This window comes from Mobula hypostoma, chromosome 1 (assembly GCF_963921235.1).
Source record: "Mobula hypostoma chromosome 1, sMobHyp1.1, whole genome shotgun sequence".
In the NCBI taxonomy this organism is placed as follows: Eukaryota; Metazoa; Chordata; class Chondrichthyes; order Myliobatiformes; family Myliobatidae; genus Mobula; species Mobula hypostoma.
This window is the reverse complement of record NC_086097.1, coordinates 37,633,795-37,657,495: the sequence shown is the minus strand read 5'-3', so window position 1 is coordinate 37,657,495 and position 23,701 is coordinate 37,633,795. Positions and strand designations below refer to the sequence as shown.

Sequence of the window (23,701 nt, the reverse complement as noted above, 5' to 3'; positions counted from 1 at the left end):
AAGAAAGGGAACTTTTAGCAAATCTGTATTTCAAAAGCATTTATCTTATTTCCAATAATGTGATAAATGGATGGTCCAAAAACGTGATCATAGATTAATCTTGTTTTTTCCATAGTGATTAACAGTCCCATTTTAACCCCTTACAGTGCAAGATCAATTTATGATTATTTCATCTTAATGCTAATACTGAAAGTTACAGATAGATTAATAAAATGATTTGTAAATTTTGATGTGCATTATGGAACAAATTTTGCATTCACTTAAATATGTAAAATTCCCATCTATAAATTCTGACCAAACTGGGTGACTTAGATTTACGAATGTTATTAAGCTTCTGTAATTATAATTTAAATTGCAGTATCCTTTTTGCGTCAGGCTGCTTGAACAGTTTTAAAGTTTACAATTAAAACCTATTAAACTTTACAGATTAATGACGTAATTGAATTAAAATCACATTTTCAACTTTGCCAGAAGCATCAAGAAATGGTAGTGTAAAATCCCATGAAAAGGATTCTGCAAATACTTTGAGAAATTTGCATGCTATTTGATACCAGTACATTGTAAAAACAATATAACCTTAATTCATAGAATTCTACAAGTAATTTAGCTAGATATGAGTTCCATACAGTATTGTGCAAAAGTCTTGGGCATGTATATATAGTTAGAGTGCCTGAGACTTTTGCACAGTACTGTTATTTATTTCAACGTGGGCAGAGGGCGAGTTTGTGAATCTGGTGGGAGCAAAGGATGTTGAGAATGGTGAGGGTGGAGCACCATGGAGGGGTTTGGGACAGGTGGTGGAGAAGGAATGGGGGGTGATGGCAGGTGTATACACACTCACCCTGAGACACCAGGCAAGGTCATTTCATTACAAACAATTGGTTTATTGATCATTACAGAATGTCTCTCTGGTCCTGCTCCCTCCCCTCTCCCTTTCCTTTTCCCCAAGCATAATTCCTTTCTGCTTGCCCGCTTTCCACTCTCAGTCCACAATAGAGACCCATACCAGAATTGGGTTTGTCATCACTCACAGATACATCATGAAATTTGTGTTTTTGCAGCAGCAGTACAGTGCAATACATATATACATGCAATTACTACAATACAGTGCAAAAGTCTTAGGCACCTTATCTGTATATATGTGCCTTAGACCTTTGCACAGTACTGTATATTTCAGTATTGTATAATATTGAATATCTATTTCAAACACAGGACATTACTAGCATTGTATCTCTATGTTTACATGGGTAAATGAGGTACATGTTCATGTTGGTGTATATTAACCCCTAATAAATTTGTTTGGCAACATGCAATCAGGTACACCAAACTTTCTTTCTGGTTGTTCTAAATAGAAAAGTAGACAGTTGAACCAATATGTCTAATTAAATTTTAAAAAGTATATGAATTCTAGTCCAACAATTTTTGGGGGTGAGAAAGTTTATTTTTAATTTTGCCCAGAAACTAATTGCAAGTGTTTTTTTTGTTGCTGATTGGTACATGATTACAAATTAATGTTATAAATACTGACATATTTTTCTCCTAAAATATAATTTTCTGATTAATAATATTTGATAGTGTTGTAGACCAACTGAACACCAAAATTCCTGGTACTGTCTGCTTAAGACCATAAGACATAGGAGCAGGATTAGGCCATTTGGCGCAGTGTTTCTGCTCCGCCATTCCATCATGGCTGATTTATTATCCCTCTCAACCCCATTCTCCCGCCTTGCCCCCTCAATAACCTTTGACACCTTTACTAACCAAGAGCCTATCAAACTCTGCTTTAAATATACTCAATGGCATGACCTCCACAGCAGTCTGTGGCATTGAAATACACAGTTTTACCACCATTGCCTAAGGAAATACCTCAGCATTTCTGTTCGAAAGGGCGTCCTTGTATTCTGAGGCTGTCCCTCTGGTCCTAGACTCCCCTATTATTGGAGACAGTCGCTCAACGTCTGCTGGATAGGCCTTTCAATATTCAATAGCTTAAAGAGTATCACATCAGATCCAAATCTCATCAGGTTATATACGTTGTAATTATTAGTTAGATATCAGAGCAGAAACTGACCAATTGCCATCTCTTTAATTTAGTAAACTGAGGTTAGTAGTTCCTGTACTTCGAGAAATGAAAGGGTTCAGCAAACTTTAAGCATCAGTATGCTATCTCCAATACTACATGTGAAACTGAACAGTAATGCCCGATAGGAACTTCTGAAGTTGAGGTAATTAATAATGACATTTTCCAAAGTGCTTCACATGAAAGTTTTAAAACAAAATTTAACATTGAGAAGCATGAACATTCAGATACTGTGTGTGACTGATTGACTTGAGGAAAGTCTTGAAGGAGAACAGAAATGTGGAGTGCTATACCAAAACCTATATCTTTGGGAGCTGACACTTAATTGAGTGGATATGCAGGAAACTAAGATTAGGAATCCAGAATGGAGGAGATTGCAGAGATTAGATTAAATTTATAAATGAGGATTAGCATTTCACAATTGGGATTGACAAGGGGTTTTGATTGAACAAGAAATCACAGTTCAATTAAGTAACTAAAGGGAAGAGGAAACTGTAAATATCTCCTCTATCAGTGATGGTGGCTTTATGAGTGGATGCTCCAATTGCAGATGTCGCTCCACTCTTCAAGAAGGGGAGAGGCAGAAGAAAGGAAACTATAGGCCAGTTAGTCTGACCTTAATGGTTGGGAAGATGTTGGAGTCAATTATTAGGATGAGGTCTCAGGGTACTTGGAGCTGCATGATAAAATAGGCCATTGTCAGCATGGTTTCCTCAAGGGAAGATCTTGCTTGACAAATCTGTTGGGATTCTTTGAAGAAATAACAAGCAGGATAAACAAAGGAGAATTGATTAATGTTGTGCACTTGGATTTTCAGAAGGCCTTTGACAGGGTACCACACATGAGGCTGCTTAACAAGCTATGAGCCCATGTTATTACAGGAAAGATACTAGCATGGATAAAGCAGTAGCTGATTGGCAGGAGGCAAAGAGTGGGAATAAAGGGAGCCTATTCTGGCTGGCTGCCAGTGTCTAGTGGCGTTCCACAGGGGTCTGTGTTGGGACCAATTCTTTTTATGTTATTTATCAATGATTTGGATGATGAAATTGATGGCTTTGTTGAAAAGTTTGCAGATAGGAAGATAAGTGGGAGGGCAGGTAGTCTTGGAGAAGTAGAGAGGCATTAGAAGGACAGATTAGGAGAATAGACAGAAATGGCAGATGGACTACAGTGTTGGGAAGTGTATGGTCATGCACTTTGGTAGAATAAATGAAAGAGTTTTTTTAAATGGAGAAAAAATACAAAAAACTGAGATGCAAAGAGACTTGGGAGTTCTTGTGCGGAATTCCCTAAAAGTGAATTTGCAGGTTAGATCTGGTGAGGAAGGCAAATGCGATGTTAGCATTCATTTCAAGAGGACTGGAAAATAAAACCAAGGATGTAATGTTGAAACTTTATAAAGCATTGGTGAGGCCTCACTTGAGGGGAGTGTTGTGTGCAGTTTTGGCCCCCTTATTTTAGAAAGGATATGCTGAAACTGAAGGTGGTTCAACGGAAATTCATGAAAATGATTCCAGGATTGAATGGTTTATCATATGAAGAGCATTTGATGGCTCTGGGCCTGTATTCACTAAAATTCAGAAGAAATCGGGGTGACCTTATTGAAACCTAACGAACAGTGAAAGGCCTCGATAGAGTGGATGTGGAGAGGATGGTGGCAGAGTTAAGACCAGAGGACACAGCCTCAGAATAGAGAGGTGTCATTTTAGAACAGCGATACGGAATTTCTGTAGCCAGAGAGTTGAATTCTTTGCCATGGGCAGCTATGCAGGCCAAGTCTTCACGTATATTTAAGGCAGAGGTTGATAAGATTCTTGATTGGTCAGGTTATGCAGGGATATGGGGAGAAGACAGGAAACTGTGGCTGAGAGGAAAGTTGGATCAGCCATGATGAAATGGCAGAGTAGACAATGTGCCAAATGGCCTAATTCTGCTGCTATATCTTGTGGTCTTATGATCTCAATCTTCTGAGATTTCAGCCAGCTGCACATAATCCTTCTAATGATAGGAAATTGCACTGGAGGGAGTAAAAATTGCAGGTCCAGAAAGATCCTTGCTGTAGTTCTGAAGTAATGGTGTACCATCGCTAGTCAGTTAGAATGTTGGCACTAAATCAACAAATCTGAAAGTTACTCAGGATAGAAAGGTAGTTAAAAACATGCTGCTTTATTCCAAACATTATCTAGCTTTCAATCATTTGAATATTGGTAAAAGAAGTTGTGCCATTTACTCACAAATAACATGCATACTGGTCCTTCTTGTTCCAACGTGTACAAATGAGTTAAACCCTGAAGCTGAGGTGAGATTAACTGCTCTTGACTTTATAGAAGCTGTTCATTGTATATGACATCAGCAAACTCTAATGAAGTTGTAATTGACAAGAGTTTGCTGGGAAGCGGAGAAGGGAAATAACAGAAAGTGGAATGCAAAAAAAAAGGGCAGAAGAATTCAACACATATTGTGTATCGGCTTTCACCACAGAGGATACAAGTAACATTCTAAAAGTAGTTGTAAATGGGGAAATGAAAGGGGGAGGGGATCTCAGTGAAAATTAAAATAACTAAGAATGTGATCCTGAATAAATTATTGCTCTTTCCTGATTTCATCCCAGTGTTTTACAGAAGGGACAAATGAGACAACTGATGTATTGATTTTGCTTTCTAAAACTGTCTAGATTTGGAAAAGGCACAATGAGATTGAAAGATAGCTAAAGTAATTCAGTTTCTCAAAAAGGAAAAAAAGACAAAGCAGGAAACAATTTTTAATATTTATCATGGAATATATTTAGAAAGCTATTATTACAGGTGCTTAAAAATTTAGGAGCTTTGAACAAAACTATTTGAAAGAAATAATGTTTAACCAATTCATTGAATTTTCTTTGAAGACTGAACATGCTGTAGATTACGAGAATCTGTTGGATGTGTCAAAAATATCCAGAAGGCATTTGATAGATAGCACGTCAGTGATTATTGCAGAAAATAAAAGTTCATGGTATAAGTGGTAATATATAGGCACAGATAGATTAGCTGGTTTGAAGGAGACAGGATGAATAAATGCATCTGCTGGCAAGATGTAATAAGTGGTGTGCCACAGTGATCAATGTTGGGGACTCAAATTTTTTTATAATTTAGGTAACTAATTTGGGTGAAAGCATGGAAGGTTTGGTTATTAAATTTGTTATTGTTACAGAGCATTGGTTAGACTGCCATTCACAATACTGTACAAGTTATTGGTTTCCTTTTTTAAGGAAGTTTGTTAACATATTAGAAGCAGTTCAAAGGAAGGGTAATAGATTGATATTTTGAATCGACAGATTGATTTAGAAAGGAAGTTTGGACAGGTCAGGCTTGAACATGAGGCATTTTGACAGGATATTTGTGGAGAGGAGGTTTCCTATTGTGGAACTATGAAAGATTAAGGTAAGAACAGTCTGTCCTCTCAGAATCATGAGTCTTTGTCCTTTTCTTTCTCATACAGCGGGGAGGTATGCATGGGGGTGAGGAAAAGAGAATGTGATGAAAGCAGAATCATTGAATGCTTAGAGATAATTTGATTCACGATAAAGGGGATACTGTGGGTAAACAGAAAAGTAGTCATGAGATTACAGTTGCATTAGTGTTGATTTCGTTAAGTGGTGGCACGGGTTCAAGTAGCCAAGTGACCTATTCTTTGCTACTCTGAATTCGTATGTCTGTATGTATTGGCTGGAGAGACATAAAAAGCAAAGAAAAATGGTTGCATTTGTTGGAGGCAAATCATCTTGACTTTGGAATTTGCTGCAGGTGTGTCTTAAGATTGAGAATTTGGCTGTTCTCAGTGATGTTCCCTTCATGATAATGTCAAACGAGATTCTGTTCATTGATAATTAGAAAATGAGATACATTTTTTAAGAGATACAGCATGGTAGTAGACCCTTAACAATGAGCCTGCACCACCCAGTTACATCCATGTGACCAATTACCCTACTAACCTGTACGTCTTTGGGGTGTGGAAGGAAACCCATGTAGTCACTGGGAGAATGTACAGTCTCCTTACAGCAAGGAATTGAACCTAGGTTGCTCGTGGTTTGATAGCATTTTAAGACCATAAGACATAGGAGCAGAATTAGGCCATTTGGCCCATCGAGTCTGTTCTGCCATTCAATCATGGCTAATCCTTTTCTCCCCTCCTCAGCCCCACTCCCCAGCCTTCTCCCCATAACCTTTAATGCCATGTCCAATCAGGAAACTATCAAGCTCTACCTTAAGTACACCCAACGATCTGGCCTCCACAGCTGACTGGTAATAAATTCCACAAATTCGCCACCTTCTGGCTAATGGTACCCTTTACACCATTGTGCCACCCAAAATGTTCCGTGACGTTTGCCACTTCAGTAAAAATGCAATCATTCACTTACAAGAAGATCTGATAATATTTAGGCAAAAACTGATAAGCTGCAAGTAATACCAGGCAATAAACATCTTCATTAAGATGAATGTAATTATGCTTCCCTGACATTGAAAGATTTTCCCACTGCCAAATTATGAATTACTAGTCAGAAGCTAGTTACAAAAGCGAACCTAATATTAAATATGTTGCTGTAAGTACCTTACGGCCTAACTCCCAAATCTCTCTATCACAGTCAAGATGGGGCAAAGTTATGTTGAGATATTGTAATTGACTGCAGCTTCAGCAACATTCAAAATTTAATGGTATTTAGGGAAACTAGGTGGTAGATAATTTTCTAGTCTAAGCATTTATTTCATTCACCACTAGAACATTTAGCTGTGAAATCTAGAAAATACTGAGCTGCAACATTTAATGGCTTCTTTAAAAGTAGTTTCTAGTTCTGTGAACCCTGCAACCTAAAAGCACTAGGGTAGCTATCACACAGGGCTGATCATCTATAGGATACTGCTTTGAGTCACACAATGATTTGACTTGGACATTTGTTCTTGCTTCATTGTATGACATCAAATATCTTCTTTGCATTTTCAAAAGAGAAGAAAGCTGTGTCACAATCTTTTGTAAATTATGTACTGCCGCATTAATCATTTGCAGATTACCACAGGGCAATAAGTTAGTTACAAAAAATTTTAAAATGCTACTTTGGCATAGTTAATTATATCCTTGCAGTGAAGATTTGAAAAATGGATTCTTCAAGCTAGAATACGTATAGCAAAGTTTCGGATACATTCTGTGGAAATGGAGGCTGGCTTGGAATTGAAATTGTTAAACCACAAGTAACTCATGAGTGAAGGTTTTAGCAGTGCACCAGGTTTTCAAGAAGACAGAATTATGTTGGAGTGATTATTAACCAGAAGCTTATCTTAGGATTAGTAGAACATTAACATTTTGTATGAAGTGGTTCAGCTGCAGGAAATTGCCAGCAGGAAGGTTGGATTTTTTTGTCGTGTGAAAACCATGGTTTAGGTACCTCTTGCAAAAGGTTTTGGTGGATCCTGTGCAGGATGTTGAGTCAGCTGTTTTTACAGCTTAGTAAAGTCCAGATGGCTGCTGTTGAGAAAGAATTAAGCATGGTTAGGCAAAGGGCTGTTTTACTCTATCATAATGAGCCTAACTATTTAGCCTCTAAAGGGCTAGATATAGATAGGAAATATGAGGTGACACAAGACAGGGAGGATTGAAAGAATGTATTCTTGGGAGATTCCAGTGGAAATAGCACAGAGAAAATACAAAGCCATTGCAGGCAGTTCTCTTGACAATGAATGGGTAGGTAGAAGAGTATTTCTTATTCTGGTGAATAAATTTGGTACGATTAATGTTTACTTACACTGTAGCTTAAATTAAGGTGTGTTTTTAATTTGGAAATTAACCAGTCCCAAGTGGTACCTATATAGTAAGTGGTGAAACTGAAGGAGCTGATGCCTAATAACTCCATTTATACAGGTTCAGTCCTGGCCTCTAGTGCTACATCTATTGCGTTTGCCCATTCTTGTGACCTTTGATTTCCTTTGCGTGCTCTGTTTTCTGTGAACATCCTATAGATATGCAGGTTTGTAGGTTAATTCCCTACTGTAAATTGCCTCTAGTGTAAGTGAGAGAGAAGTCTGAAGGGGGTTAATGGGTATGTGGGGGAAATTAACAAACAAATGGTATTGTTCTGAGGGTTAGCAACTTCTTGAACCAAGTAGCCTTTTCTGTCTCAAGAAATTAAAATTCTGGAAACGATGACCATCAATAACAATGGTTATTATTTTATGACCATGTATGTGGAACACCTTTAACGAGTCATCCCAATAGTAACTAAATTACTATTGCAATCCATGAAGAGTAAAAAGATGAATAGAATGATGAGGTCAAAATGGCTTGTCAAACAAAGGCAACAAAAATGAAGCTTATTTATACAGGTCCTGTGATGATTAAAAGTACCGTAAGTAGCTCTTTCAGTTACTATTTTTTTTAAAGAACTGATGGTTACCTAGTATTTGGTAAATAACGTTATGAATTTTATAAATTAGAGCCATAAAAATAGGCTTTTTAGCCCACTGCATCTATGTGAACCATCTATACTACTTCTGCTTACCTGCATTAATTTTGTATCCCTCTATGCCCAACTTGTTCAAGTAATGGTCAAGATGCCTCTTAAATGTTATTATTTCTGCAACCACTTCATCTGGCAGCTCATTCCAGATGCTGTATGAAACATTTACCCCTCAGATCTCTTAAACCACCTCCCTTTCACTTTAAACCTATGTCTTTTAGTTTTAGGCATCCTATCACTGGAAGCTGGCTCTGGCTATCTACCCTATTTAAGCATTTCATAATTTTTCATATCATTACACAGTTTAGAATTCTAACAAAGGTGGTACTCAATTTGTTATTTTAAGCTTTTCTGGAAATGAAGTAATTTTAATATTATTGAATTGGGGGGAAGGGTGATGCAAATATTTAATAGGGCTGAGCATGCCATCATGTGGAATACTGCTATCTTTTCTTTCAAATTTACAATTTGAATAGTAAATTATTAAAAAGTGGTAATTATTTAATGCTTAATTTATTTTAAAAAATGAAATGTTAATCATTTTGTAACATAAACACTTTTAATTTTACTGATGGCTATTTTAAGTCACCATCAACTTGAATGCATACATGAAAAACTTCTGTTTTTATTTTCTTTAGGCGGAGTGTTATTGAAGCAGTTTACCACAGACTGAATCCTTGTAGGGCTGATGGTGTGAGTAACTGTACTATACTTTTAGTATAAGTAGTTTAAAGTAATTAAAGTTTGTTGTATTTGTAGAATCAATAGAAGCCAGTAACATTATGCCAAGCCAGGAATTCTAAATATTTGTTATTAATGTGCCATTTCTGGACTGAAAAGGCATCATTAGTAGATATTCTATATTGTAAAAAGATAACATTATATAACATTTATTGAAATTAAATTCTATATTGTCAAATATTATAGCATGGAAGAGACCATTTAGCCTACAGGTGCTGATGTTTTGAAAGAATTGTTCCTGTTTGTCCTAGCTTTTTCCATATAAACTTGCAAAATATTTCTCAAGTTCTCAACTTGACTCCACAGGAATTTAGATACCTTCTTATGGAATCTAATAACATCAGTGTTATGATCTAGATCATAACCTTCTCATTTATTCTCTCAGTTATTTTACCAATTATTTTTAATCTATACCCTCTAACTACTGACCCCATAAAATTCACCCCATTTTATAATGCACCTTATGATCTCCCCTTAAGCTTCTCTGCTATGAAGAAAACAATGCTAGCTTATCCATGCTCTTCAAATAGCTGAGTTCCTTTCTACCTGCTTCATGGTAGTGAATCTACCCTGCTCCACCCTAATGCCTCATGATTCTTCGTATATCTGTACTGATAATTACAAACAACACTGCAGTTGAACTCAGCTAACCACTTTAAGAGTTCTCTTTACTTCAGAACACTGATAAAATATATAAAATAGGATCTGAATTTTGACACTTGGAGGATTCCCCTACATATTTCCCATCTTTCAGGAAAAAAAAAGTTGGACACAAAAATCTAAGTTGATGTGAGGAGTCTCCTTAATTTCAGGACCAGGTGAAAAATTGCACTTTCATTGTTGAAGGTGCCTTTTTTCAGTTGGTCATTAAATTAAAGCCATTTGCTTTCTCAGGCATTAGGAAGAAATGTAGGGGATTTTTCAGATATATTTTGTATTATCCCTTAGATAATATAATAAGTAAATCAAAATTTCTGGTCATAGTTACACAGCTGTTTGTGGGTAGTTTGCTATTTGTAAATTGTATAATGTTTTTTACGTTGCAACAGTGACCACACTACAAAGTATTTAAGTGGATGATACACTCAGTAAAACCATTATGTGATACTTCATCAAATCCCTTTGTGGCAATCCTTCTTCACAATAGCCAATGATTGTTAGGTTAGTTCTACTTGATCTTTTTAAAAAGGGTTGTTACATTTTCGGCCTGCTGGTGCTTTTCCCATATCTAGTGTCATTTAGATCCTGACCTCTTAACAGTGTTGGTCCACAAGAGATTAGTTGCAGAGGCAAGGTGGGTGTGCTTACCCTTGACTTCAAGAAACAATTCAACCATGTGTAATGTTGTTGTGTCCTGGTTAAAAAAGAACACATGTCCCGGAAATGTAAAATAAAAACAAAAAACTGTTAGAAACACTTACTAGGTCAGGGAGCATTAGTGGAAAGTGAAACAGTTCATTTCTTGTCAGGTAAGTTGATGAAGGATCCCTGAACTCAAAAATTATGTTTCTCTTTCAATTAGTGCTGTCTGTCCTGCTGAGTGTTTTAAGCATTTTCCATGTTTTTAACATTATCGATTTGTTTTGTCCTCTATCTGTTTTACTGCCTTAATGCTGTTATTTGTTCTATTGTTGTTTATCATTCTTTACTTTTAATGTGCCTTATTCCTCCTCTATATTGCATCATCCCTGTGCAATGCCAAATTTATCTCCTCCTTTAGTAGGAGTTAACAACCAATGAAAACATAGGTTTCACCTATGTGGCTTTTCGCAGTCCTTCCCAGAACTGACTTCTGTGCTCCTGGATGCTAAATACCTTCTTTCTGGAGCATTTGCCCAACTACACACTTAGATACATTATCTTCTACTTTTGGAATTCATTAGCATCTGCTGTTGAAAGTAAACCAGATATTACAGCTTTCAAGCTCTTGATCTTTAACTTTTTCTTAAATTTGTAAAACTCTGTTTTTTGGACTCCTTGTGATGTTAGTTCCAAAAGGAACCTTAATTTCTAACAGTTCCCTTTCTATTTGCTGAATGTCTCTGCAACATGTTCCTGTTAATGTGAAGGGAAAGACTGGCAGGATTAGTGAAATGGACAAAATGCAGGGAAATGAGTCTGCATGGGTGTTGGCATGGGAAAATTGGATCATAGGGCCTGTTCCCATGCTCTACAATGCTGTTTCTTACACCTATTCAATAATTTTTGAAGTGGAAGTTAAATATGCTGAAAATAAATACCAGGTGCCATAATACTTTCACATTTAGAACATAAGACATAGAACGCCACAGTACAGGCCTTTGGCCCACAATGTTATGCTTTAACCCACACTAAGATCGATCTAATCCTTCCCTCCTACATAGCCTTTCATTTTTTTTCTAACGTCCATGTGTCTCTAAGAGTTTCTTAAATGTCACCAATGTATCTGCCTCTACCACCACCACTGACAGGATGTTACATGCACTCACCACTCTGTGTTTTAAAAAAAAACACCTCTGCCACACTCTCTAAGTTTTTGTCCAGTCACCTTAAAACCATGACCCCTGGTAGTAACAATTTCCACCCTAGGGAAAAGTCTCTGCTATCCATTCGATCTGTGCCTCTTACCATCTGGTACCTCTGTCAAGTCACCTCTCATCCTCCTTCATTCCAAAAAGAGAAACTCTAATTCACTCAGCCTCACCTCAAAAGACAAGCTCTTTAATCCAGGCAGCATCGTGGTAAATCTCCTCTGCACAAACTAAAGCTTCTACATCCTTCCTATAATGAGGTGACCAGAACTGAACACTGTGTGGATTTACCAGGTCTGATAGAGCTGCCACGTTACCTCACGACTCTTAAACTCAATCCGCCAACTAATGAAGGCCACCCTGTTAACTGAGGGATCTATGGACATGGGCCCCAAGATCCCTCTGTTCTTCTACACTGCCAAAAACTCCATTGGTCACCACCTCCAGGCAGAATACGCTGTATCTACAGCCAACCTCTGCCTTCTGTAGACAACCCAATTCTAAATCCTCACAAGCAATTATCCCTGGACCCCATGCCTCCTGACTTTATGAATAAGTCCACCATGGAAACCATATCCAATTTTACCTTACTAAAATCCATATACTCACATCCACTGCTCTGCCTTTAATGTGCATTGTCCCATCCTCAGAGTTTAATCAGCTTGTGAGGTGACACGCATGCTGCCCCTCACAAAGCCATGCTGACTATCCCTAATCAGACCTTCCTTTTCCAAATGCCTTTAAATCCTGTCTCTAAGAAACTTCTTCAATTATTTGCCTACCACTATAGGAAGACACACTGGTCTGTAATTCCCAGGGTTATCCCTACACCTATTCTTGAACAAAGGAATAATATTTGCCACCCTCCAGTCGTCGGGTACTACTTATGTGGCCAGTGACGACACAGAGATGATCATCGCCAAAGGCATAGCGATCTCATCCCCCACTTCCCATAGTATCCTGGGATATATCCCATCTGGCTCCAGTGACTTATCTATCCTAATGTTTTCCAAAGGTTCCAGCACATCCTCTTTCTTAACATTGACATATTCGAACATATTGACCTGTTTCACACTGTCCTCACAAATGTCAAGGTCCCTCTCACTGATGAACACTGAAGCAAAGTATTTATAAAGGACCTCCCCTACTGCTTCCGACTCCAGACACATTTTCTCTTCTATTTCTGATCGGTCTAATCATTCTTCTATTATCACATGCATGTAGAGCCACTTGGGATGTTCCTTATTCCTACTTGCTAATACCTTCTCATGTGCTCTTCTGGCTCTCCTAAGTCCATTCTTAAGCTCATTCCTAGCTACCTTGTAACTCTCTAGAGCCCTGACTTATTCTTGTTTCCTAAACCTTAAGTAAGCTTCCTTTTACTTCTTTACAAAACATTCCACATCTCTTATCAACCATGGTTGCCTCACCCTGCTTTCTTTCCCTGCTTCAATGAGACAAATTGAAGACAAAATATCTGATTAATGTCTTCATTTCCATTCTGCATTTCCCTGAGTATATCCTTTTCTAATTTATACTCACAATTTTTGTCAAATAGCATCATAATTTCCCCAATTAAATACTTTCCATGCCATCTGCTCCTATCCTTGTCTTAGGCTGTGGTCTGAGAATTGTGGTCACTGTTTCTGCAAGGCTTACCCACCAAGGGAACTGTCGCCTGACCTGCTTCATGGAACATTTCTTGGAAATATACCTATGTGAATGATGTAAAATGTAATATTAAAATAATATCTTGTTTCGATCAATTTTTTTCAGGTTTGAATATGGATGGATTAGAAAAATTAGTTAAAGTTCTATTGTTATTGTTCCAACTGGGGGTCCTAGAATCTAAGCAGAGACACAGTTTCTGATGATTATTTTGAATTTGTTTGAGTGAATATGATCACTGACTTCATTTTGAATTGGAATAAAAATTTAATTATGAGTCCCAATTAGGAATAGGACATCAAACTAGTCTGAAATTTCCTGCTGGAGTATGTTCTGTACATAAATTCCTAAATTTTATTAAATATCTTTTGCACAGTACTATATTTGTCAACATGAAGTGGAGAGTCAGTTTGTAAATCTGGTGAGAACAAAGGATGATGGGAATGGCGAGGGTGGAGCGCCATGGGAGGGTTGTGGGACCGTTGGCACGGGAGAAGTGCCGGGGTGGGGGTGTGGCATGGGTGCAGACACACCCAGCTTTAAGACACCAGGCAAGATCATTTAATTCCAAACATTAGTTTATTGATCATAATAGAATGTCTCTGGTGCTTCCCGCTCCCTCCCCTCTCCCTTCCCCTTTTCCCAACCATGATTCTCCTCTCCCTGCCCCCTTCACACTCTCAGTCCACAGTAGAAACCCATCACTTACATGTCCTGAAATTAGTTTTTTTGCAGCAGTACAGTGCAATACATTTACTACAGTACTGTACAAAAGTCTTGGGCACCTTAGCTGTATGTATGTGTCTAAGACTTTTGCACAGGACGTATAATATATGGAATCCTGAGAGCAAAATTATTCATTGAAGTGCCAGAGACTAAATGGAAATTGAATTGAAGCAAGATTTGGCATTTGTATGAGCAGATATAGAATGAAGAATATACAGCATGTGCAAGGGCTTTATGCATGGTTGGTAAGAGAAAGCCCCAACCAAGGAAGAAGATGGACATTTTAGACTTAGAAGCTCTCTGATGAACATGAAATGATTTAGAGTAAATGCAAAAGAGACAGAATACATGAGGAAATTAGTAGTTTAAGTGATAGGAGCCAGTGGTCCTATACTCCATTTCTGCAGAAAACTAGAGACTGATATGGAGAAATGTATAAAGTAGGTAAGGGCTTGAAGTTGAACAATAAAAGAGGAAGGATAAACAAAAGCTGATATTGACATGTATTGGATGAAAATGTCAGGATTGGTTGCATTAAATAGCTCCAATTAGGTCATTATTATGTACTTGATAATCATTTCATAGAATGTACCATTGTCTTTGAAGTACAAAAGCAATTATCTCCTGCACCATCTCTTCAAATAAAAAATAATCCTTGAATATGTAAATGTCCACATTGAGTGGAGAATGATACCACCAAATCAGATTGGGCTATGTTTCTACTGGCCTTAAGCATCCTGAGAGCATGATCCTACTATTAAACATATCTTTACCCCATCACATTCCACAGGGATTGCTCCCTCCGCGATTCTCTTGTCCATTCGTCCCTCCCCACTAAGCACTTACCCGTGCAAGCAGCTCAAGTGCTACACCTGCCCAACCGCCTCCTTCCCCACCTTCATTCAGGGACCCCCAAACAGTCAGGCAACAATTCACCTGCGAATCTATATCTGGTGATCCCAATGCAGCATTTTCTACATTGGTGAGACTTGTCACAAGCTGGGGGACCACTTTGTCAAGCACTTCTGCACTATCTGCCACAAGCGGGATTTCCCAGTGGCCAAACATTTTAATTCTGGTTCCCATTCCCGTTCCAACATGTCAATCCATAGCCTCCTCTTGAGCCAAGATGAGAGCCCAAGCTCCGGAAGGAGGAGCAATACCTTATATTCCTTATATTCTGTCTGGGTAGCCTCCAATCTAATGGCATGAATATCGATTTCTTCTTCCAGTGAACAAATTCTCCCCCCTCTCCCCCCACATTCCCCAATCTGACCTTTCACCACTTCTCACCTGCCTATTACTTCTCCCTGGATTCCTTCCCTTTCTCCTATTGTCCTCTCTCCTCTCCTATCAGAATCAGGTTTATTATCACCGGCATGTGACGTGAAATTTGTTAACTTAGCAGCAGCAGTTCAATGCAATAGATAATCTAGCAGAGAGAGAGAGGAAAAAAAAATAAATGAAATAAAACATGATAATAAATAAACAAGTAGATCAATTACATATATTGAATAGATTTTTTTAAATGTGCAAAACAGAAATACTGTATATTGAAAAAGTGAGGTAGTGTCCAAAGCTTCAAAGTCCATTTAGGAATCGAATGGCAGAGGGGCAGAAGCAGTTCCTGAATTGCTGAGTGTGTGCATTCAGGCTTCTATATTTCCTACCTGATGGTAACAGTGGAAACAGTGAGAAAGTTTCTTTCTTCTCCAGCTCTTGACCTTTCCCACCCATCTGGCTTCACCTATCACATTCCAGCTAGCCTCTTCCTCTTCCCCTCCCCTCCCTTTTTTATTCTTTCATCTGCCCCCTACTCAGTCCTGAAGATGGGTTTTGCTTGAAACGTCAACTATTTATTCTTTTCTGTAGATGCTGGCTGATATGCTGAGCTCTTCCAGCATCTTATGTGTGTTGCTTTGGATATCCAGCACCTGCAGACTTTCCTATGTTTGAGCGTTATCCTTTGATTGTATTATATTAACGATTGTCACCTGCGGTTAAAGACGTGGAACATTTATTAAATAAATACTCATGCTGCTAGAATATTTAAAGTACTACACTGAACATATCATGCTGACTCAATTAAGTGGAACAATATCACAATGTTAAAATTACATTAGCCATTGGTTCATGTCCAAGCTAATTCTTTGTAAAAGGAATCTGTCTAGTCCCACCTGCCTGCCCTCCCCAGAATCTTGCATATTCTTTTCATTCTGATAACTACAGTTTCTTTTCCTAATGATGCTATGTGCCTGTAATGATGATGTAAGTTTTCCACTGGCCCATACAGAAATGTACTTGGTCATATGATAATAAACTCAATTAACTTTGTACTACTTTTTCAGTGTGCCTCTTTCTACGAAATTTGCACATTTACCTCCAGATCTCTCTGTTCTTGTACCCTTTTAAAACTAAATCATCTAGTTTTGCCCAATTCCACTAATTACTATCCTTCTCACAGTTTATTATGCCTTTTAATCTGTGTATTTGCAAATTGTTCCCTGTACTGGTATACATACATACATACCTGCTGAGTTCTTCCTGCATTTGTGTGTATAGATGCTGCCTAGCCTGCTGAGTTCCTCCAGCATTTTGTGTGTGGTGCTCTGGACTTCCAGCAACTATAGAATCTCTTGTGCTAAAGTCATACATAGATGTACTTTTTGGAAAAGCATTGGTTTTACAGTTGACCTGTAGGGTAATTCAACTGTACGCCTTTCCTCCAGTTTAAAAAAAAGTACTTTGGTACTTTTCTTCATTAATCTATTTTCTATTTGTGCTGTTAGTCCATGGGCTTTAATCTTGATGTCAAACCTATGATGTGGCACCTTATCAAATATGTTTCCCTCATCAACCTGCTCTTATTTCATTTTTAAAATCCTGTCAAATTGGTTGGGTGTAATTTGTCTTTAACATAGTTGTGACGGCTCTCTGAGCATTCCATTTCAAATCATGTCTAATTTGCAAAATGCCACAACGTTTTAAAAAAAGCATTTGAAGTGATCCTTCACTTGTATCCTAGAGTGTAATATATCATGTAGTGATGGAAAATTTGATGTTCCTCTGCCATTTTCTCAATCAGAAAAATTACAAATTAATATTGTTAACCAAGTAATTATCGAGTTAGTGATTTGAATATTAAATTAGCAATAAAATTTTACTGTTTTTTAATGGTTTTTCCACTCTACCACTCCTAGGAATGTTTCTGCAGTAGTTTTCAGTTTTCTTGTCTCTGAAATTATGTGTGAATTTAAGATTTCATTAATCACCATTAAACTCATATTGTGCTAAAAACTAATGTTTTTGAAATGTTGAATTTTAAACAGCAACCTTCAATTCTCTTGCTTTTAATTTGATCACACTACTCTGGAATAAATGATCATAAAAGCAAAAATAGAATCTGTAGGATATATACACACAGATATATACAGATCTGTATATATGCAACTGCTATGAAAGTATTGTTTGCTCATTAACTAAAAGCAATTAAATTCAATCAAAATTATTACGATTAACTCTTTGCAGTCTGGATTGTCTAGAAATTTCTGCATTTTTGGGCAGTCCAGACTTTAAAGGGTTATACTTCTTCTCTTTATCAAGGAGTCGTCATTCCCAGATGACAGGCGGTAGCAGCCAACCAGGATGATTGCATACATCCACAAGCAAGGCCATCAAGTATCCATGAATCACGGGTCTTCAAAAGGTTGTTCAATATTGTGAGAAGAGTTCAAAAAGGATGCTAATGCAATACCAAAATTCAGTAACCAGCAATGATTCAGCAAGAATGTGATTTGTTTGGTGGCTGAAAATATGCATGATTGAATTATTCTTACTACAAATTGGGCAGTTTTGATTTAATCGCATTAACATGGAAGTGCAATTATGTCTTTTTAAAAAAAGAGATCTATTTAGTGGAATATGACCTCTTTTAAAAGTGTATTGCATAGAAGACTTGATGTCCCTATCTGACATAGTAATGGTTGAGTATCCAATCACTCAAAAGAAGAATCAATCAAGAAGAATCTTGCATCTGACTCTTCACAACATTGAATCGATTTGACTAACAGTGAACTTGTAAATGCTCATCTCATTTATTGATTATATTATGGATCACACTTGTATCATAACATTACTGTGGACTTTTTAAAAGCTGACACTATCCTTTTGTGCAAAGTGATTTATTGGTCATTACACATTGGTATATTTCTAATTTTGTAGCAATTAGCAAAGTTGATTTTCTTTTTAAGTGGCAGAGTGATCTGTGGAAAATTCGTTATGTACAAGACTTGCACAACATTGTATCACCATTTAGTTATAAAATACAATGCTTTAGTGCTTCTCTGACATCTTCCCATCTATGTAAATTGTTAAGTAGTTAATGTTACTTGAGAGGCTTAATCATTTGTTTATCTTCGGCCAAGTTATCAAATCAGTATGATAGTAATAACTGATGAAGTATGCTGGTTGTAGTAATAGAGTCACTGGGTCCTGTCCTCTTTCTTTCAATATGAAATGGTCTTCCATTATGTCTTTATTCTCCACCTATTTTTAATGAATAATAATTCTGGTACTGTTATTGGCTTGAATGATTCAGTCAGCACTGGATGGAAGTTTACAAACACAAGGATAGGAAATGAAATATTTTCTTAGGATAATTCAAAGTACTGAATAGGCTTTAGTTTCATCAATCATCAGATTAATCTTTTAATCTGGTTATTTTTCCAATACAGTGGTGGAAGTGCCTTTATAAAATCAGCAGGAATGAGAAATATTGCACACTATTAAATTACTTCTATTTCTATAATGATGGCTAAGAACCCATAGCAGGATATACTATAGTAGTCTTTAGTGTATCGGTAAAGGACAAATGACACTTCAGGATTAGCACAGGCTAGCTTGCTTTATCTTCCAAGTAATTCACAGAACAGATATTTCAATGCTGCTGCTAAGTTTATTTGTATTTAATGCTCGATTATCAAAATTTGGTAACAGGATTACTTTCTCATTTGAAACCATTTATTAACTATTTTCCAAAAATAGAGAATAAAGCAAAGGCCGATGAAAAATATTTCAAGTGGGAAGTGTTATTTAAATCCATTGTCCTGGGGGCATGTAGATTTTAATTGTTTGGTTGTTAAATTGTGCAGTGACAGTAAACGACTTGGAGAGTTTTCTGATTTAAGTAAATGGAAAAGAATGTATTATTTCAAGAATGGATTATATACACAAAAAATAACCAATTTAAAGTATAATGCGACAATCAAATGAGCTTCCAATTTTATTCATAGTCTTTGTATCTTGTGCATTGGATTCCTTTGATCTATTCAAAGCAAATTTCTTTTTGTAATTCTTGAAATTTGTATTATACAGAGTTTAAGCAGATTGGAATTCTAAAGATGATTTAAAAAAAGGCTTTATTTTTAATGTATTTTTAGAGTAGTGATATCTTGTTATGAAAGACTCAGTAATCAGTCTTGAGGATGTTTATTTTAACTTTTTATCATGGTGGCTATAATTTTGCAATAAGTTGCAAAGAAAAATGTGCTGAAATGCATAAATTTTCCTCCCTAAGTGTTGAAACTTCATAGAGCATATATTGTCAAATTATTAATTGAAGTTGCTTTAGAAGTGACATTTTAATCCCTCTCTCATTTTTCCTTAAGTTGTGTGGTCCAGATGCATGTTTATTGTAAGGCATTACAGGATTTTCAAATCCATGTAATTTTCAACAACAGCCAGTAATGCCAGAGTAATTCTGCATAGTGTGGACTTGACAGTTTTTCCCCATTACTGTGATGAATTTGAATAGGCTATTAAACTCAGTCTCTCTAATTAAATTGAATCTAGTAGTATGTTGTTAGAGCAGCCACCCCAAGTAACAAATTGCCTTTTCACAATATTGTGATTTCAGTAGGTTCATTATTTTATTTGTGCAATTTGTAGTTATAGACTTGGGATAATAAACATTACTCCTGAAGTAATATTTAATTGTTTTGTACGAAAAATTAAAAGGTGTCTATAAGCTATTTATATGAAATGCTCCCTTAGGTAGAACACAAGTTTTAAGACAAGGATGGTTGATACTGATCTTACAAATTTTTTAAATAAACTAAAAGGATATTGCACAGGTTTTATTAATTCCAATGGCTTGGGAATAATTGTATATCCTAGAGTTAGTTATTGCTGGGCTGGAATTTTTTGTTTTTAGTATTGACTCAGTGATGACATGCTTTTTGCATTTTTTTCCATTTTTCAATTTCAAAATTGGTTAAAATTCATGGATTGAATGAAAAATTAAGTGAATAAGATAAATGAACTTTACGTCTCTGACTAATAATAATGATTGGATTTGAAATCTTCTTGGACCTATTTTAGAGGAATGTGCATATGAAGATTGGCCTTAACTTCTTTTAAGAAGGTAAGGAGGTTATTTATCTTTGCAATTTGTTCAAATAAGCAGAGGAACTGAAGCGAGTTTATTTACTAACATGCCAGGAAATGACATTAGCATTGAAAGTAATCCTGTTAGTTACAATGTTCTGATGTGTTTTGTTCACTGCGACAGTTGCTGCTTGGTTGAATACTGGAGGCCATTCATGGTTTATGTAAGGTGATACAACTTTGGAGTGAAATTCTTCATTATTCAACCACTTCATTTTCTCTAATATTATTGTACTCATTTTGTTCTTTCAAACCATTGAAGTCTCCACTTTTACTCTTCTGTTTTTTTCCATCACAAGACCTCTGACCAGGGACATACTGGATAATCCATGTGTTTAGAAATCATGTGCAACTTTCTGGAAACAAGTATAAATTCCAGATTGTTCCTGTGCTGGTGTGAGGTGTTATCATTTGTGGGAAAAATCACAGTGGGGTTTAGGGTGATTTTTTTGCTTTTTGTACTTAAAACTGAAAAATTCCAGCCCTAGCTTTTATGAATTTTGATCCTTTACACTTTTCAACTTCAGATTTCAAATTAAAATTAGATTAAGGTTGAATTTTGTAATGGGTATCTCCCAAGTGAGCTGCCCATTGTACAATGTGACAAATTCGGAAATTCTGGTCAGTGTCATTAGTAGAGATATTCAAGATATCATTTGACTTTTTCAAGCCTGTTTTATTCACGATATTGCTGCTATGTTTCAGTTAAAACTAGTTTAAATATATTTTGATAAACTAATTAGAGTCACTATTGCCATTGAATTTAAAAAGGCATCCGTTAGTCTTGCGAGACCATGGATCTGCGCCTGGAAAGTCTTCACTCTACAGGGCGCAGGCCTGAGCAAGGTTGTATGGAAGACCGGTAGTTGCCATGCTGCTCTCCACGACACCGATGTTGTCCAAGGGGAGGGCAAGGGCCAATACAGCTTAGCACCAGTGTCGTCGCAGAGCACTGTGTGGTTAAGTGCCTTGCTCAAGGACACAACACGCTGCCTCGGCAGGGGCTCAAACTCATGATCTTCAGGTCGCTAGTCGAATGCCTTAACCATTTGGCCACTTGCCATTGAATTATAACTCTTTATTTTTTCTGAAAAAGGATTAGTGCTTTCCCGGCATACATGACGAATAAACTCTTCTCGGGCTTCCAGAGAGTTAGAGGTATTGGTTATAACTGTTTCGATGACCAACTCTGCCATCTTCATCAGAGATGATGGCTGGGCATGTCTAGTGTGGTGGTATTATTTCCCTCCATAGTCTGTCCCTCCTGATTGGTTAGTCCTCATCCAATCAGGTTTCCGCTCTCACACCTTGTTACAATCGAATGCCAGCTCTTAGAGCGAGACCTTTGTGCTTGTTAAAATTCTTTTCCTCTATTCTTATTTCAGTGGCTTCCTTTACCAGGTGGTCGCAAAAGCCGTTAGCATGGCACAGTAGTTTTGTGTTGTCAAAGTCAATCTTATGGCCATTGCGAATGCAATGTTCTGCTATAACAAAGTTGAAAGAGGCATTAACGAAGCCATCTTTGTCAAACTGGAAAACCCATCACTGAACAGGGGCAGGGTACAACACCACCTAGCAGCTCGTTACAATGCAGTCTTAACATCTCTACCCTGGCATCTCCAGAACAGTTCACACCTTCATTCATGCAAAGATAAGACTAATGACCCTCTCATTACCTCAATGACTTTTAACGACTGTCATGTGATTGCTATACCTTTAATGAACTCATAGAGTTTATAAACCAGAAAACTTCCCACCATGGATCAGAACTGAAGAAGCCTCTTGGATGAGTGGCAAAACATCTTTTATACAACACAGCAAGTTCAGTTGCCTTGATTTACTTTGATATACAATGACCTAGATGACTGAGAACCTCCATAGACAATGTTTTGCTACACCGATTTCTCTGGTTAACCCAAACGGGTACACCTCCTGTGCTCCTTGATGTGGATTTCCACTGTGTCCCCCATCTGGCCGGTACACAACTCTGCACTGACAGGGAATCCTGTGAACGCTAAAACGTAACAGAACATTGCATTCACGGTAGCCATAGGATTGACTTCGATGGCACGAAACTACTGTGCTATGCCAATGGCTTTTGGGACCACCTGATAAAAGATGCCATTGAAATAAAACTAGAGAAAAGTATTTTTAACAAAGACAAAGTTCTTGCTCTAAGTAAGAACTGGAATTTGATTGTAAACAAGGTGAGAACAGAAAACTGATTGGAGGGATGAACTACAGGGATATAAATACCACTGGACTAGAAATGTCCAGGCATCATCCCTGATGAAGGTGGCAGAGTTGGCTATCAAAATGTCAGTTATAATTGATAGATCTACATGGCTGCAAGCCAGGGAACAGTTTATTCATCTTATTTTCACTGTTTCAACTCTCTACAAACTGGAGAGATTGTTGTGAAAATTTGGAAGAACATCAACATTGAAGGTTGTGGATTTAGAAAGGCAAACCATTTCTAATCAATGCTCATCTTTTGTTTCAAAGTTTCTATAAAATGAAGTTTAGGTCTGAAGCATTGTCATTCGTATAAAAATAAGAAAACATTGTTTTTGAAGATTTTTTAAAAAACTGGAAAAAAAGAGAATGCCTAAAGCACTCAGCAGATCAGGCATTATCTGTGGGGAGCCTTGTCAGTGCCAGAACTGAGAATTGTGAGAAAACAAGAGTTTATGTTACAGAGGACAGCAGACAAAGTTGTTGGGGTTGCAATTATTTACAAGTTGGCAATTGGAACAAAATGAAATGGATACGTAGTGTAACAACAAATGTAGAGGGGGAAATGTGTGTATCTTAATTTGTTAATGTTTGTATTAAATCCTGAGTCTTGTAGCATGCCTAGTTGGAAGATGAGTTTCTTTTTCTTGAGTTTACACTGGATGTATTTGAGGAATGTGAACGATCAGAGTAAGATTGGGGCAGCAGTGTACATTGACAAATGACTCATTAGCCTTAGAAGTCTTCTACAAAAGAGTCAGGCCACATCGTGAGCACCCAATTATATGCCACTTATTCTCTGAAATTTAAAAC

The 23,701-nt window shown here is 37.1% G+C and overlaps 1 protein-coding gene across 12 annotated transcripts in view; it reads left to right on the top strand.

The window, feature by feature from the left end:
- The window catches only part of ppm1aa (protein phosphatase, Mg2+/Mn2+ dependent, 1Aa), a 65,475-nt gene that overhangs the window by 16,964 nt on the left and 24,810 nt on the right, over nt 1-23,701 (top strand). For 3 of the 12 annotated variants that reach the window (XM_063046623.1, XM_063046581.1, XM_063046657.1), the window contains one exon: nt 9,203-9,257. In XM_063046623.1, coding sequence (XP_062902693.1) covers nt 9,203-9,257 — 55 coding nt within the window. Of the gene's footprint in view, nt 1-9,202; nt 9,258-13,431; nt 13,503-17,737; nt 22,759-23,701 lie in introns of those variants that run through there. The other 9 variants (XM_063046606.1, XM_063046649.1, XM_063046591.1 and 6 more) reach the window with 7 other exon arrangements.